Source organism: Oncorhynchus masou, chromosome 18, assembly GCF_036934945.1.
Source record: "Oncorhynchus masou masou isolate Uvic2021 chromosome 18, UVic_Omas_1.1, whole genome shotgun sequence".
Classification (NCBI taxonomy): domain Eukaryota; kingdom Metazoa; phylum Chordata; class Actinopteri; order Salmoniformes; family Salmonidae; genus Oncorhynchus; species Oncorhynchus masou.
In genome coordinates this window covers 41050428-41068680 of record NC_088229.1, presented here as the reverse complement: position 1 = coordinate 41068680, position 18253 = coordinate 41050428, and the positions used below count along the sequence as shown (strand labels likewise).

General features: G+C 40.9%; 1 protein-coding gene across 4 annotated transcripts; it reads right to left on the bottom strand.

Moving 5' to 3' along the window:
* Window positions 1–43: 43 nt before the first annotated feature.
* On the bottom strand, window positions 44–15379 carry LOC135504613 (poly(rC)-binding protein 2). Of its 4 annotated transcripts, none has more exons than XM_064923333.1 (13): window positions 15222–15379; window positions 14021–14138; window positions 11884–11907; window positions 11756–11788; window positions 11391–11507; window positions 11015–11146; window positions 10733–10864; window positions 10449–10523; window positions 9666–9725; window positions 1897–1969; window positions 1733–1788; window positions 1348–1517; window positions 44–1210 (listed from the first exon to the last, which is right to left on the bottom strand). In XM_064923333.1, exons 2-13 carry the CDS (start codon window positions 14087–14089, stop codon window positions 1174–1176), a joined length of 978 nt encoding a protein of 325 aa, XP_064779405.1. In that variant the 5' UTR covers window positions 14090–14138; window positions 15222–15379; the 3' UTR covers window positions 44–1173. The 4 variants fall into 4 exon arrangements, with proteins under 4 accessions (XP_064779405.1, XP_064779407.1, XP_064779406.1 ...); XM_064923335.1 differs by having other exon boundaries at window positions 9684–9725; XM_064923334.1 differs by having other exon boundaries at window positions 10736–10864.
* Between the last annotated feature and the right edge of the window lie 2874 nt (window positions 15380–18253).

The following is an 18253-nucleotide window of genomic DNA, read 5'->3' as shown; positions in this document are numbered from 1 at the left end:
GAAAGATGTACATTTAAAAAAAATGACAGGTTACATCCAGGGGTAGTTTTAGCATTTCACATCTTTTTATTTATGTATTGAAGTTCTTCAACAATTCCGTTTGCACCCGAATCTACAATAGTTTGAAAACGTGCACAAAAACGTGAGTTTCTTCATCCTGCAAAGAATAATAAAAAATAAAATCTGATCCAGGCAAAGGAGATAGCAGGAAACTAGTGTTCATTTTAGAATCTTCCTTCAAGTTATTTTAAATGAATACCTCAAGTCTTATCCTATAAAGACACACAATAATTGTTTTGTTTTACCCCTTGCAGCACCCTCCCACCCCTGCAGTTAAAAAAAATATTTTCTCTATTCAAAACAAATATTCCAACGTTGTCAATGTTTATCTTCTATCTTAATAATTTCAGAGAAAAGAAATTCATCCCTCTGGCCCATTGTCTCCGGGTTACCATGCCCCACCCACCCTATCAGAATCCAGTACACAATAACAACACTCAAATGTCCTGAATAAGGAAAACATTTAAACGGATGAAAACAGGAATGACAAAATAATTATACAGCAAATAAAAAAGAGGTGACAGAATTCAGTTAAAAACACTCCTCATAGTCCCTCTTCAGAGACGTTTCAATTAGTTCCTGATCTTGTCTTTCGTTACATCTTAAGAGTACATCATTTACACCCCACGTATACCCATTACCCACAATGCCTCATTTAGGAAGTTCAGCTTTAAAGAATGGTAAATATCAGTGAATTCTAACAGGAGGACTGGTGTGTATTAAATAAACAATAAATACAAATCATCAAATACAGGGAAGGAACAGTCCACAACAGCTTGTTATTATTGGGCCTTTTTTTCTTCTTTTTCTTTTTTTAAATACATTTTCTAAGAAAAATCTGACATAAAAAAAAAACACATTCCTTTTCAGATTTTTCCAAAATGTTTCTTCCCCGGCTACCAAGGTCAAAACATAAATACACCAAAAAAATATATTTAAAAAACTATATGCAAAGGGAATTTAACATAATAAATAAATAAAATACCTTGATGTAATTACAGCTGAGTAGGTAGGTGTTTAACCAAAGGATTGGTTTTTGCATTAACTTTATTGAGGGACCTCTCGGTAAAAAGTAGGGGGGGTTACGTCAGGTGCTGATGAAGATTCTCCATGTCAGTTGGCTGCCAGTCCAGTAGCTTCAGATGACAGCCTACAGAAACATAAAAAAAAGAGGAGATTCAAAAACTAGCCTTAAAATGCAAGCTGCTTTGATTTCCTAGTCATATTGGTCCTCTTATTCTGAACCATGACTTGGCATATCAGTAGTTCCAGCGTGTTGTCCCTCACCTGGCGTTGATCAGGTACTCAGCCAGGCTGATGCTGGCAGGGGAGCCGGTGATGGTCACCTGCCTGTCAGAAGAGCCCTCCACTGGGTTGGCAATCTTGATCTGAGCCCCGGACATCTGGCGGATCTCATTGATCTTAGCCCCCTGACGGCCAATGATGCAGCCAATCAACTTAGGCCAAGGAAGGCAAGAGAGAAAGTTTCAGAATACAAAGACATTTCAACCACTCTTCTCAGGAGTGAAATGGTTTTTAAACTAAAAATCCAGATAAGACAAGTATGCTACAACTAACACTAAAGAAATTCCTGAAAGATTTACATCAATCTTAGGCTGAAGTATCGAGAACAAGTAGGGAAGAGAATTCCAGAGTGGACGGGGACACTTACATCATTTGGAATGGTCAGCTCATGGGAACCAGTTTGTGCAGAAGCATCCATCCCAGCTAAAGAGAGAAAACACAAGTCAGTGCCGACAAAGACAAAATGTTGCAGAGAATGCAACAAAAATCAATAAAATGCTTCCGGTCTCTTTTCCTCCTCTGTTGACCTACCCTGGAAACCCTGGTTGTTGGGAGCAATGGGGAAAGGGCTCTGCTGCATGGCCAGCTGGTGGAGTTTAGTAAGCTGTGGAGAGAGAGGTGGATACATGGAGCGGGAGAGATGGAGAGGAAGAGAGAGAGAAGGGTTGATGAAAGGAGAAAGACAGGAACTATAAAGCCAGGAGATACACAGGGTAATGTTCTGCATTAACACACGTATACACTACATGACCAAAAGTATGTGGACACCTGCTCGTCAAACATCTCATTCCAAAATCATGGGCATTAATATAGAGTTGGTCCCCCCTTTGCTGCTATAACAGCCTCCACTCTTCTGGGAAGGCTTTCTACTAGATAAGTGGTTCCCTAACTTTTTATAGGCCAGTACCCCTTTCAAAACATTCAACCTCCAGCTGCGTACCCCCTCTAGCACCAGGGTCAGCGCACTCTCAAATGTTGTTTTTGCCATCATTGTAAGCCCCCCCACAAACACACACAACGATACACTTATTAAACATAAGAATGGGTGTGAGTTTGTCACTTTCCACAATCCGGGTTGTGACAAAGAGCTCCATAAGACCAGGGCACAAATAATAAATCATTTTGCTCTTTATTTAGCCATCTTACATATAAAACCTGATTTGTTCATCAAAAATTGTGAATAACTCATTAATGAGAAGGGTGTGCTTGAAAGGATGCACATAACTTCAATGTTGGGTTGTATTGGTGAGAGTCTCAGTCTTAAATAATTTTCCACACAAAGTCTGTGCCTGTATTTAGTTTTCATGCTAGTGAGGGCCGAGAATCCACTCTCACATAGGTACATGCGCACCCAGCTCACTCCGGTGCGTCGCTATATCACATTTGACATAGTCCGTAAGCTTGAGTTCATTTGCACACAACAACAAAAAATACAAATGGAAAGACCGGTGCGTTGTCCTTGTTAATGCAGACAGGGAAGAGCTCCAACTTCTTAATCATAGCCTCAATTTTGTCCCGCACATTGCATATAGTTGAGAGTCCCTGTAATGCTAGATTCAGATCATTCAGGCTTGAGAAGAAAAAAAACCCCAGATAGGCCAGTCGTGTAAGAAACAAGTCATCATGCAAGTGGTCAGACAAGTGAAAATTATCAGTAAAAGAAAACTAAGCTTATCTCAATTTGTTTTTTAAAGTGTCAATACTTGATAACCCTTGATAACCAGCGCACTTCTGTACGTTATAAAAGTGTTACATGGTCGCTGCCCATGTCATTGCATAAGCGGTCAGGCATTCCCTTGGCAGCAAGAGCCTCTCGGTGGATGCTGCAGAGTATCTAAGTGGCGTCGGGAGCAACTGCTTGCACGCGCGTTACCATTCCACTATGTCTCCCTGTCATGGCTTTTGCGCCATAGGTACAGATACCAACACATCTTCACCACCAAAGTCCATTTGCTATCACAAAGCTGTCCAGCACTTTAAAAATATACCTCTCACGTTGTCCTGGTTTCCAGAAGAGGATGTCTTCCTTAATTGACCCCCCATAAACGTAACAGACATACACCAGGAGCAGTGCCAAGCCCACCACGTCTGTTGACTCATCCAGCTGTAACGCATATAATTCACTGGCTTGTACACGAAGCAGAAATTGTTTCAAAACGTCTCCTGCCATGTCACTGATGCGTCGTGAAACAGTGTTGTTTGATGAAGACATTGTCTGTATAGTTTAGGCCTTTCCCCCAGCCATATCAGCAGCAGCAGGAAGAATCAAGTCTTCCAAACACGTATGGGCTTGCCTGTCCTAGCCACTTGGTAGCTGACCATATAAGATGCTTCTAGCCCCCTTCTTATTAATGGTATCTATTGCTTTTCTAAGTCTTACTACTCAAAAGTCATCTTTATTCTTGATCAAAAAACTCCCGTGGTTTATTTCTCAAATTGTCATGTTTCGTTTCGAAATGTCTGTGCAAGAGTGAAGGTTTCCTACGAGAGAGTAAAGGTTAATGTCATTGGATGTTAAATATTTGACTAGGCTACCTGTATTTGACATTGGGTTGTTATTTCGCTGAACACTGGATGGTTGAATTTTATTTTTGGCAATGAAACGAGGCTACTCAGGCGAGAACAAAGCCTCACTCAAATGTGTTAAGATTTCCCTTCACTGGAACTAAGGGGCCTAGCCCAAACCATGAAAAACAGCCCCAGACCATTATTCATCATCCACCAAACTTTACAGTTGGCACTATGCATAGGGGCAGGCAGCGTTCTCCTGGCATCCGCCAAACCCAGATTCGTCCGTTGGATTGTCAGATCAGGAAGCGGGATTCCTCACTCAAGAAAATGTGTTTCCACTGCTTCAGAGAGTCCAATGGCGGAGAGCTTAACAGGTGGCATCCGATGACGGTGCCAGGGTTGAAAGTCACTGAGTTCTTCAGTGAGGCCATACTACTCCCAATGTTGGTCTAAGGCGATTGAATGGCTATATGCTCGATTAAATACACCTGTCAGCAACGGGTATGGCTGAACTAGCAGAACCCACTTATTTGAAGTGGTGTCCATATATTTGTGTCTAATATATATATTTATAAACTGGGTGGTTTGAGCCCAGAATGCTGAATGGCTGACAGCCATGGTATATCAAACGTATCCCATGGGTATGACAAAATATTTATTTTTACTGCTTTAAATTACATTGGTAGCCAGTTTATAATAGCAATAAGGCACCTCTGGGGTTTATGGTATATGGCCAATATACCACGGCTAATGACTATTTCCAGGCACTCCGCCTTGCACCTAAGAACAGCCCTTAGTTGTGGCATATTGGCCAACATCACCCCCTCTGGCCTTATTGCTTAAAATACACACGTCAAAGGTTTGGAACCACCTACTCATTCAAGGGTTTTCCTTTATTTATTTTTTACATTGAGAATAATAGTGAAGACATCAAAACTATGAAATAACACATGGAATCTTGTAATGAAAAAGTGTTAACCTCTTGAAACTCTGGGGGCGCAATTTTATTTTTGGATGAAAAACGTTCCCGTTTTAAACAAGATATTTTGTCACAAAAAGATGCTCGACTATGCATATAATTGATAGCTTTGGAAAGAAAACACTCTGAATTTTCCAGAACTGCAAAGATATTGTCTGTGGGTGCCCTAGAACGGGAGCTACAGGCAAAACCAAGATGAAACGGCAACCAGGAAATGAGCAGGATTTTTGAGGCTCTGGTTTCCATTGTCTCCTTATATGGCTGTGAATGCGAGAGCAATGAGCCTTCCCTATCTATCGTTTCCCCAAGGTGTCTGCAGCATTGTGACGTATTTGTAGGCATATCATTGGAAGATTGACCATAAGAGACTACATTTTCCAGATGTACGCCCGGTGTCCTCCGTCGAAATTGGTGCGTCATTTTCAGCTGCTAGTATTTTTCCATGCGATTCTGAGGGGAAAGCAGGCTCCCACGAACTGCATATCAATGAAGAGATATGTGAAAAAACACTTTGAGGATTGATTCTAAACGTTTGCCATGTTTCGGTCGATATTATGGAGTTAATTCGGAAAAAGTTTGACGTTTTGGTGACTGAATTTTCGGTTCGTTTCGGTAGCCAAATGTGATGTACAAAACGGAGCGATTTCTCCTACACAAAGATTCTTTCAGGAAAAACTGAACATTTGCTATGTAACTGAGAGTTTCCTCATTGAAAACATCCGAAGGTAAATTATTTTATTTATTTGGTTATCTGGTTTTTGTGAAAATGTTGCATGCTAAATGCTATGCAAAATGCTAAGCTAGCTTGCAATACTCTTACACAAATGATTGATTTGCTATGGTTCAAAAGCATATTTTGAAAATCTGAGACGACAGTGTTGTTAAGAAAAGGCTAAGCTTGAGAGCAGGCGCATTATTTTCATTTTATTTGCGATTTTCAGAAATCGTTAACATTGCGTTATGCTAATGAGCCTGAGGCTTTATTCACGATTCTGGATCCGGGATGGGGAGTATCAAGAGGTATTAAACAAATCAAAATATTTTATATTTGAGATTCTTCAAAGTAGCCACCCTCTGCCTCGATGACAATTTTGCACAGTCTTGGCAATTCTCTCAACCAGCTTCATGAGGAATGCTTTTCAAACCGTTTTGAAGAAGTTCCCACATATGCGGAGCACTAGTTGGCTGCTTTTCCTTCACTCTGCAGTCCAACTCATCCCAAACCATCTCAAATTGGGTTGAGGTCGGCTGATTATGGAGGCCAGGTCATCTGATGCAGCACTAAATCACTTCTTGGTCAAATAGTCCTTACACAGGCTGGGGGTGTGTTGGGTCACTGTCCTGTTGAAAAACAAATGATAGTACCAAGCACAAACCAGATTGGATGGCCAAGCGCTGCAGAATGCTGTGGTAGCCATGCTGGTTCAGTGTGCCTTGAATTCTAAATAAAATCACAGAAAGCGTCACTAGTAAAGGACACCCACACCATCACACCTCCATGCAGAGTGTACATACTCTGCATTTCTCAAAGACAGGGCAGGTAAATAATTATACTTTTTTTAACTCAAATTTGGAACTCATTAGACCAAAAGGACAGATTTCCACAGATCTAATGTCCATTGCGCTTGTTTCTTGGCCCAAGCAAGTCTATTCTTATTATTGGTATCCTTTAGTAGTGGTTTCTTTGCAGTAATTAGACCATAAAGGCCTTATTCACACAGTCTCCTCTGAACAGTTGATGATGAGATGTATCTGTTACTTGAACTCTGTGAAGCATTTATTTGGGCTGCCATTGATAGTTTTTGTTACTGCACTTGAAGAAACTTTAAAAATTCTTGAAATTTTACGCATTGACTGACCTTCATGTTTTAAAGTAATGATGGACAGTCGTTTGTCTTTGCTTATTTGAGCTCTTCTTGCCATAATATGGACTTGGTCTTTTACCACCCCTACCTTGTCACAACATAACTGATTGGTTCAAACGCATTAAGGAAAGAAAGAAATTCCACAAATTAACTTATAACAAGGCACACCTGGTCATTGAAATGTATTCCATGTGATTACCTCATGATGCTGGTTGAGCAAATGCCACGAGTGTGCAAAGCTGTCATCAAGGCAAAGGCTACTTTGAAGAATGTCAAATATAAAACTGATTGGTTTAACAACTTTTCAGTTACTACATGATTCCATGTGTTATTTCATAGTTGAGGTCTACACTATTATTCTACAATGTAGAAAATAATTCAAATAAAGAAAAACCTTTGAACGAGTAGGTGTCCAAAATTTTGACTGGTACATACACACACTATACCAAACATTAGGAACACATTCCTAATATTGTCCTCAGAACAGCCACAATTCGTCGGGACATGGCTCTACAAGGTGTCGAAAGCGTTTCACAAGGATTCTGGCCCATGACTCCAATGCTTCCCAATGGCTGGGTGTCCTTTGGGTGACTGACCATTCTTGATGCAAAACGGGAAACTGTTGAGCGTGAAAAACAGCGTTGTACTTCTTGACAAACTGGTGCACCTGGCACCTACTACCATACCCCATTCAAAAGGCACTTGTAAACAAACTATAGTTTTGGCAAGTCGGTTAGGACATCTACTTTGTGCACGACAAGTAATTTTTCCAACAATTGTTTACAGATTATTTCACTATCACAATTCCAGTGGGTCAGAAGTTTACATACACTAAGTTGACTGTGCCTTTAAACAGCTTGGAAAATTCCAGCAAAGCTTCTGACAGGCTAATTGACATAATTTGAGTCAATTAGAGGTGCACCTGTGGATGTATTTCAAGGCCTACCTTCAAACTCAGTGCCTCTTTGCTTGACATCATGAAAGAAAAAAAAATCAAAATCAAAAGCCGAGACCTCAGAAAAAAAATTGTAGACCTCCACAAGTCTGGTTCATTCTTGTGAGCAATTTCCAAACACCAGAAGGTACCACATTCATCTGTACAAACAATAGTACGCAGGTATAAACACCATGGGACCACGCAGCTGGCATACCGCTCAGGAAGGAGACGCGTTCTGTCTCCTGGAGATGAACGTACTTTGGTGAGAAAAGTGCAAATCAATCCCAGAACAACAGCAAAGGGCCTTGTGAAGATGCTGGAGGAAACGGGTACAAAAGTATCTATATCCACAGTAAAACGATTCCTATATCGGCATAACCTGAAATGCCGCTCAGCAAGGAAGAAGCCACTGTGCCAAAACCACCATAAAAGGCCAGACTACGGTTTGCAACTGCACATGGGGAGAAAGATCGTACTTTTTGGAGGAATGTCCTCTGGTCTGATGAAACAAAAATAGAACTGTTTGGTCGTAATGACCATCGTTATGTTTGGAGGAAAAAGGGGAGGCTTGCAAGCCGAAGAACACCATCCCAACCGTGAAGCACGGGGGTGGAAGCATCATGTTGTAGAGGTGCTTTGCTGCAGGAGGGACTGATGCACTTCACAAAATAGATGGCATCATGAGGAAAGGAAAATTATGTGGATATATTGAAGCAACATCTCAAGACATCAGTCAGGAATTTAAAGCTTGGTATCAAATGGGTCTTCCAAATGGACAATGACCCCAAGCATACTTCCAAAGTTGTGGCAAAATAGCTTAAGGACAACAAAGTCAAGGTATTGGAGTGGCCATCACAAAGCCCTGACCTCAATCCTATAGAACACTCGTGGGCAGAACTGAAAAAGTGTGTGGGAGCAAGGAGGCCTACAAACCTGACCCAGTTACACCAGCTCTGTCAGGAGGAATGGGCCAAAATTCACCCAACTTATTGTGGGAAGCTTGTGGAAGGCTACCTGAGACATTGCTACCAAATACTAATTGAGTGTATGTAAACTTCTGACCCACTGGGAATGTGATGAAATAAATAAAAGCTGAAATAAAAATCGCTCTACTATTATTCTGACATTTCACATTCTTAAGATAAAGTGGTAATCCTAACTGACCTAAACGGAATTTTTTACTAGGATTAAATGTCAGGAATTGTGAAAAACGGAGTTTAAATGTATTTGGCTAAGGTGTATGTAAACTTCAACTGGGGCGGCAGGGTAGCCTAGTGGTTCGAGCGTTGGAGTAACCGGAAGGTTGCAAGTTCAAATCCCAGAGCTGACAAGGTACAAATCTGTCGTTCTGCCCCTGAACAGGCAGTTAACCCACTGTTCCTAGGCCGGCATTGAAAATAAGAATTTGTTCTTAACTGACTTGCCGAGTTAAATAAAGGTAAAATAAAAAAATAAAAATATAGCCATACCATTAGGGATGCGCATATAAATTCTGTCCAACACCGATAAATTATTAGCGGCTCAGACTTAACACTGAAATATATGGACAAAATACTGGCTATGAAATCATCCGATACTGATATACTTCTTTAGGCAATTATCAACCGATACAAAGTCTGAAATACTGTGCAGCCCTACTTCACAGCAACAGTCAAAAATGTGCAGTCAAAAAAAAAAATGGTGCACCTCAACACAAAACAATAGATTGATTTGACAGTTAAGGCTAGCACCACAAACAAATTTGACAAAGCCTAATTTCAGAATTTCTCCCAAACATAATCAAGGCTGCAAAAGAAATTAAACGATTACACATGTCAACAAACTAAACATTTAAAAGTACCAGAAGGCCTTAGCGATGCATCACTGCAGTGCATTTACTGATTGAAACTTAAAAATGGAACTAGAGTGGTTGAAGGGGGGGAGGGGGGAAGAAGGTACAGCATGTAAGAGAGGGTGGGTGCCATGACTACCCAGGAGGGTTGATGTGTAGATATATGGGCTCACTTACAGAATGACCTTCACTTACGTCAGGCTGTGGAATGGCGTGCTGTCCTTGGACAGCGTATGCCTGCAATGAGAGAAAAGCACTTAAGGAGAGTGTGTGGGAAATGGGCACGAAAAGCACACTCACAGACTGTTAGTATCCTGGAGACCCATGGCTGCGTTTAGACAGGCAGCCCAATTCTGATCTTTTGGGCACTAATTGGTCTTTTGACCAATCAGATCGGCCCTGACAAAGATGTGATTGGTGTAAAAACTAATTAGTGGGAAAAAAAAGATCAGAATTGGGCTACTGTCTAAACGCAGCTAAGTCCTTGGATGTCTGGAATGAGAACGCTATGGGGTAATTCAGACAACACCATACACAACAAGGATATGGACATATGGGTGACGCATATAGCCTAGTGGTTAGAGCGTTGGGCCGGAAACTGAAAGGTTACCGACCTGCCTAGTTAAATAACTGACTTGCCTCGTTAAATAAGAGGTTAAATAAAAAAATATGCACCCTCCAGCTAGTACTCAACCCATCTGACAGCTCAGCTACTCTACAACTACTGGAGGGGATTTCTCTCCCTTAACATAGAAACTCTGGAGGCCATTTGGCAATGGTGCTGACGTCTGCTCAGTGCAGAATAACACACTACTGAAATGTAGAAACAGACTTGGAAATAGTGTTATTCAACTTCCCTTAAACAACTGACAATGCTATCCTTTAAAAAAAGGGAAAACTGACATTAATTACAGACTAATTAGTTGACTAATTACAGATGAATAAGGTTGGTTTATTTACCTGACCTCCCGCAAATATGACAGGAGAGCCTGAGGGTTTGGGCCTGTAAGGGATGGTTACACCCTTAGGCGGAGACTGAGTAGAGAAACAAAATCAACCATTAGGAACTGGAAAATGTACATAAGCGGTAGTTATTTAAGACACTTCAAAATGTAGGACAATGATATAAAAAATGTTTATAAAAAATAAAAAAATAAATAATCAGGAACCTAAGCAACATCTCGGATGAAATAGAAAAAAAGACGAGACAAAAAGGGGGTAGTGCGCAATGGTTCCCATACTACTACCTCGAGCATGACGACACAGATCTGCTTGACACACTCAATGATGGACTGGGGGGTCCCTGCAATGGTGATGGCACGCTCTGTGGAGTTAGGCAGCATGTCCCCTGCCACCTGTACCTGAGCTCCTGTCGACTGGAGAGAGAGAGACAGGAAGGAGGGAGGGTCAACATTAAGTGTTCAGAGTTCTCTTTAGAATATCTGGTGGCACAGTTCATCTAGAGACCGTGGGTGATAATTTCTAATTAGCATAATAACATACTTGTGTGGGTGTACTGTACGTACCTCTCTGATCTCTTTGATCTTGCAGCCGCCCTTGCCGATGAGGGAGCCACACTGGCTGGCAGGCACAACGATGCGCAGGGTGACTGGCGGTTGGCTGGTGGCCGTGCTGTTAGTCATCGAGCTGCTGATGTCCTGTAGGGAATCGAACGGAAAAACAAGATACACTGCTGAGGATGGCTTCGGTCCAAAGGCTTGGACTTACAGATTTTTTTTCTCATGATCTTTACTATGCAAAATCTGAATTGTTACATATCTTACTCTAAAATGGTGTATTGTTCATGGGTGCGTGAAACACATTTACATTTCTTAGTAATAGGTTTCCAGCCTGATTGAAATATTCTATGGCTTATTTGAAATCTGTAGTGAGGAGTCAAACCTCCTCCAGCTTCTCGATGATCATGGAAAAGGCTTTAAAGATGGCGGTGGTGGGGCCTGCCAGGGTGATGATCCTCTCTGGGCAGTTCCCCTCAGAGATGTTGATACGAGCGCCACTCTGTACAAGGCAAACAGTCACGTGGACGTGACATGTTATTCATGTGTTTCCTCATTACAATGCTAAAATATTAAGGCAATATATTTAATTGCATTTTCACATTCAGAGCTGGCCAAAATTTGGTTGTAACATTGCAATCTGTCAACCCTCAAGCACGAGTCATCAGAATCGGTAGAAAATGTCTAGAAGTGGCCACTACTCTCAAACTTCCTTCAATACGTTAATCAATGCAATGACGGACAACTCACCTCCTCTCTCATCTTCTTCACAGACTCTCCTTTCTGCACAGAAAGCACAATGTTTAAACAACAGTCACAGCCATGAATGAAAAGTGCAAAGCAGAACACAGTGAGAAACATCAGGAAGACACACTCACCTTGCCAATAATGCTTCCAACTTCCTGCAGACAAGAAAAGCAATAACATATTAAAATCAGTAATCCATCTTTTTATTTATTTATATATATATTTATATACTTTACAAAAGCTTTACTCAAGAATGAAAGAACCCCATGAAGTAGTATTTTCTACTATATGCAAGTTATCCATGTAGTGTGCAGTGTAAGGTTTATATTAGTCTCGCGTTGCCATACCTCCAAAAACACGTTGTCGGCATGCCGCCGTTGGAGGTCTAGAGGATCTATTTCAAACATTTGATGTTTTTGAAGATTTTGATTGGATGTTACATTTCAAGAAGCTCCCGAGTGGCACAGCTGGTCTAAGGCACTGCACCTCAGTACTAGAGGCGTCACTAGACCCTGGTTCGATTGCAGGCTGTATCACAACCGGCCATAATTGGGACTCCCATAGGGTGGCGTACAATTGGCCCAGCGGCGTCCGGGTTAGGGTTTGGCCGTCATTGTAAATAAGAATTTGTTCTTAACCAACTTGTGTAGTTAAATAAAAGGTTAAAAATAAAAATAACCCTCCTCCCACACGCCTGTAGAAGGGGTGATGTGTGTTGTGTTCGTCACCGTTTTCCGCCCGGGTAGTTGTTGCCTAAGCTAGTGCTCGTTTCCAAGCTATCAAGTGTGGCCGACTGTCTGCGATTTATATTTATTGAAATTTCAAGTGGACTGTGCTCCGGTAACAGACCTTTTCCGCCATTCCTCCACATGGCGGCTGAATATATTCAATAAGCAAATACATGTAAAACAAATATACAGTGGGGCAAAAAAGTATTTAGTCAGCCACCAATTGTGCAAGTTCTCCCACTTAAAAAGACCTGTAATTTTCATCATAGGTACACTTCAACTATGACAGACAAAATTAGAAAACAAATCCAGAAAATCACATTGTAGGATTTTTTATGAAATTATTTGCAAATTATGGTGGAAAATAAGTATTTGGTCACCTACAAACAAGCAAGATTTCTGGCTCTCACAGACCTGTAACTACTTCTTTAAGAGGCTCCTCTGTCCTCCAATCGTTACCTGTATTAATGGCACCTGTTTGAACTTGTTATCAGTATAAAAGACACCTGTCCACAACCTCAAACAGTCACACTCCAAACTCCACTATGGCGAAGACCAAAAAGCTGTCAAAGGACACCAGAAACAAAATTGTAGACCTGCCCTGGGATGGGAAGACTGAATCTACAATAGGTAAGCAGCTTGGTTTGAAGAAATCAACTGTGGGAGCAATTATTAGGAAATGGAAGACATACAAGACCACTGATAATCTCCCTCGATCTGGGGCTCCACGCAAGATCTCACCCCATAGGGTCAAAATGATCACAAGAACGGTGAGCAAAAATCCCAGAACCACACGGGGGGACCTAGTGAATGGCCTGCAGAGAGCTGGGACCAAAGTAACAAAGCCTACCATCAGTAACACACTACGCCACCAGGGACTCAAATCCTGCAGTGCCAGACGTGTCCCTCTGCTTAAGCCAGTACATGTCCAGGCCCGACTGAAGTTTGCTAGAGAGCATTTGGATGATCCAGAAGAAGATTGGGAGAATGTCATATGGTCAGATGAAACCAAAATAGAACTTTTTGGTAAAAACTCAACTCGCCATGTTTGGAGGACAAAGAATGCTGAGTTGCATCCAAAGAACACCATACCTACTGTGAAGCATGGGGGTGGAAACATCATGCTTTGTGGCTGTTTTTCTGCAAAGGGACCAGGACGACTGATCCGTGTAAAGGAAAGAATGAATGGGGCCATGTATCGTGAGAAATGCCGTGAAAACCAGCGTGCTGCAAATGTTCTAAAATGTTTTGTTTATATTTTTAGTCCTCATGTACTGTTGCTCCTACGGTACTAATCTGGTGCGCACCTTTGGAGTTCCGCTCAAGCATGGCATTTCATTGGTTTGACGTTTTGCGAGGAGTCTGTTACACCGGCTTCTGGCCCGTCTAGCCGATTTCTGCAATGGAACTTCCCCAGGCTTCCTGGTTCATGACGATGCTATGTTTATGCTGACTACACAGTAATGAATGAGGTGTGTGAATGGAACAATCACGGTGTAATGGTCATGTCTTTTATCGTCCATCTCCTGTGCACACTCACCTTTCCGTGCATAAGGAGTCTAATGGTCAGGGTGACATTGAGCCCTCCTTCAATCACACCGGTGTCCATAGTTGTTGTAGTGTCTGAAGTCTATATTCACCAATAAGTAGTATTTGGTCTTCAAGACAGGAGGGAGCAGAGAAAAAAAAACAGAAGTGTTAAGTTACAGATGGCAAACAATTGATGAAAAAAATATATTCAAGCAAGAAACCAACCAGTACTACTGACTTAAATGGTAAATTACTAAATGTAAAAATGTAACAGATTCCAGAGCAACTTGCAGTTAGTCCATTCATCTTACAATAGCTAGGTGAGAACCACATTTCAATCATAATAAGTACATTTTACAGGATTTAGAAAATGTACTTCTATTGGTTCTGCTAAAAACAGTGAAACTGGCTGAGAGTGCTGACCAGGGCATTGTTACCTTAAAAGCATCCTAAGACTAAGTTAATCGAATAAGTGAATCCCATTGTTGAACTTGATTCATTACACCCAAGGTTCACTAACTCTGCTCATATTACAGTGTATTGATTCAGATATAGTTTAACTAATGATTATGCAGCGAGGAAACCAGACGTAGCTACTAGTTAGCTACATTTATTTACACCTTGAAAATACATAACACTGATTCATCAAAGCCAACGTTTGCTTACTAGTTAGCTAGTACTAGTCTGTACTTAAATTATTTAATTAAGCATGGCTAAAAATGGTACGTTCATTACTTTTGGATAACAAGATTGCTCGTTATAGCGGAAAAAAATATATTTAAAAAGCCAACTGACGTTAGTTAGTTCCAGTTGCCTGTATGTAACTTAGTATGATAATTAGTTAGCTAACGTTAGCTTGCTTGCTAGCAGCATTTCTAGCTAGTAACCCTAGTGACATTGGCTTGTTACCTAAAGATTTAAAACCTAAAGTTAATGAACCTATGAATGAAAGACGGTCCCTACTCAGTCTTGGTAGAATGTGGATAGCTTCATCAATATTGTGCAAACTGCTCAATGGCTAGATAGAAACGGATGGTAAGCAGCTAACGTAGCTAATCAAATCAGAATGAGCGCAATGCTAGCAAGCTAGCCTAGTATGTGACGATTAATCCGCTATTTTGGATGCTGCGGCCTAGGTCCTGAATCACTCAGGCGCAGTTAACTCTGTCCTTCACACTCCAAAGAAAATTGAGTAGTTAGGGCAGCCTTACCCGAACAGTCCCGTTAGGTGTGTTTAGGGGGAGGGTAGAAGGGGAGAGGTTCGGGAGGGAATTTTAAAAGGATTCGGGGAAGAGGGAAGAGACGCTGCTGCTTGATCGGGCTCCACTCTCCTGCTTAGCACAAAAGACAACAAAATGAAAATCGTTCAACTTTCACCTTTAACCCGATCCTCCCCCACGATTTAACCCCGCCCACTAAAAACCTTGGCTCACGTCATAATATTTCTCAGTTGGAAAACACACTGAGGTAATGGGCACAGTCCCACACATTGGTGCTGGTAAATAGATCGATGTTTATAAGCCATTTTAGAAAATAGAAAATATATGTATTTGGCTGTGCTGAGTGACTATATGACGGCCATATGAACATCAAGAAACGCATTTAGCTAAGAAATATATATTTGTACTTTTCTTGCATTTTTTGGTATCTTATTCTTTTGTTGTGAATTAACAGTAAAGAAGGGTCTTACATTTGTGTTAAAAGAGAGCAGGGAATACAATATAGGTTTGTGGCCTTATGTAGCAAAGCCACTGATGTGAGAGTAATTTCACCAGATGGCCATGCACAGTTAGTTCATTACTGGAAAAATAGCAGAGTATGTCTGGGCAAAAGCTGTTATTCAGAATGGTGTTGGACAAAGATACACAAAGGCTTCCAGATAACACTTTACAATCAGGTTCCATTTGTAAAGGGTTTATAAAAGGTTCTAATTGCGTTATTAACGGTTAATTGATCAATTGTAAATGCCTTATAAACCAGGAATAAACAGTTATATATTGCAATAGCTGGTCAGTGTTTGCCAAATAGTAATCCAATTTTTACCTCCAGTTATTAACCATTTATAAATGCACTTACAAAATCAAACCTTATGTATCATCATGCAACCTTATTTTCAATAGCAGCACAGTTAAACAATATTTATTTTCTCACTTTTGGGTGTGGTGCATTGTTGTCATCCCAGGAACAGAAGAGATTGGTTTGAAACCCTGATGCCCTGGCAAAATGTACATCCAGAAAATATTTCAATCATCATTACCCCTTACCAGATTACCCAGCCTGGTTTCATAGACTAGACGTAACATAGTAAATGTAAATCCGGGACACTCAAATTATACTGAACAAAAATATAAACACAACATGCAACCATTTCAAAGATTTTACTGAGTTACAGTTCATATAAGGAAATCAGTCAATTTAAACATATTCATTTGGCCCTAATCTTTCATATGACTGGGCAGGAGTGCTTCACCCTAGTACCCTAGACTGTCCTGATCATCTAGTTGAGCATTCCAAATAATACCTCCATCCCAGCAAAAATGTCCCATCCACATAGCAGGATTTTAGTTGTGCAGATGGACCAAAACCCAGTCTATTTTAATGTTACTACAGTCAAGTCTGTTATGGTATTTAAATGTATACTGAACAAAAATATAAACGCATCATGCAACAATTTCAAAGATTATACTGAGTTACTGTTCATCTGATGAAATCAGTCAATTGAAATAAATTCAATTGGCCCTAATCTATGGATTTCACATGACTGGGAATACAGATATGCATCTGTTGGCCTCCAATACCTTTTAAAAAATGGGCCTCAGGATCTCTTCAATGTATTTTTGTGCATTCAAATTGCCATCGATAAAATGCAATTGTGTTCGTTGTCCCATACCATAACCCCATCGCCACCATGGGGCACTCTGTTCACAACATTGACATCAGCAAACTGCTCGCCCACACAACGCCATACACATGGTTTGCGGTTGTGAGGCCAATTGGATGTACTGCCACACTCTCTAAAACGACGTTGGAGGTGGCTTATGGAAGATGTATTAACATTAAATTCTCTGGCAACAGCTCTGGTGGAAATTCCTGCAGTCAGCCAATGCCAATTGCACACACCCTCAAAACTTAAGACATCTGTGGCATTGTGTTGTGTGACAAAACTGCACATTTTAGAGTGGCCTTTTATTGTCTCCGGAACCTGTGTAATGATCATGCTATTTAATCAGCTTCTTGATATGCCATACCTTTCAGATGGATGGATTATCTTGGCAAAGGAGAAATGCTGACTAACAGGGATGTAAACACATTTGTGCACAACATTTGAGAGAAATAAGATTTTTGTAGGCATGGAACACTTCTGGGATCTTTTTCAGCTCATGAAACATGGGACCAACACTTTACATGTAGTGTTTTATCTATAATTTCAGTCTATGCAGTCTGCCTGTGTGACATAGCATATTAATCAGGGCCACAGGTTGGATTGGATTTACTCACACACTCAAACTCACGCTCTTTCCTCTCTGTAAAAGTATCCCCGACTTTAATCAAAACTGACGTGTCCATCCTCCTATCCTCATGTGAGTCTGCTGGGCCATGGAACTCTAGAGCAGCACATCAAAACTCCTGCCACTGTGTTGTCAGCTATCTGCAGTTCCCTGGGGAAGGATGCAACTATTAAGGCTTTCAAAGGCCACATTTTGGGGTTGACCAATTGCAATAAAGTTTTGTATAAAACTACTGTTTCATGTTCTTGTTAGATTACAAAACAATAACTTTTTAATGTCAAGGTGGTCTTCACACAACCTTCTGTGGTAACTTAAAGATAACACTTAGAGCGTATGATTCAAAAGGTCTAAAGTAAATTGAAGTCTCATGTCCAGGTGAATACATTTTTAGTCATGTAAATCAGACATCACACAGGTGTGTCAACTAAAATATATATCCCAGACAAGATTGAAGATTAGGACAAGTAGACAAAGTGATTGCATCCGTAGCAGTTTGTATGAATTTGAGTGGTTAACAATACATGTTGACAGAATGGTTGTGAGACAGAGTGTTGCTGTACTCCCCGGTAAGGCCCTTGCTTCTGGTACCACCGAAGGCCACAGTCAGGCAGCTTGAAGATGATGACACTATCCAGGCCCATGTCAAAGCATGCAGTGACCTAATGAGGATATGACATGCATATCCTCACATGTACCTCACCAAAGTCATGTTAGCATTTACTGCACAACATTTC

What these genes read in the sequence shown, in the direction of transcription:
- LOC135504613 (XM_064923333.1), bottom strand. Translation starts at nt 14,089, where the DNA reads ATGGACACCGGTGTGATTGAAGGAGGGCTCAATGTCACCCTGACCATT. An exon ending in ACGTAAGTGAAGGTCATTCT is followed by an intron (nt 1,970 to 9,665) that starts GTAAGTGAGCCC and finishes CTCTCTCCACAG; the next exon opens with CTTACTAAACTCCACCAGCT. An exon ending in CAACAACCAGGGTTTCCAGG is followed by an intron (nt 1,789 to 1,896) that starts GTAGGTCAACAG and finishes TTCTCTCTTTAG; the next exon opens with CTGGGATGGATGCTTCTGCA.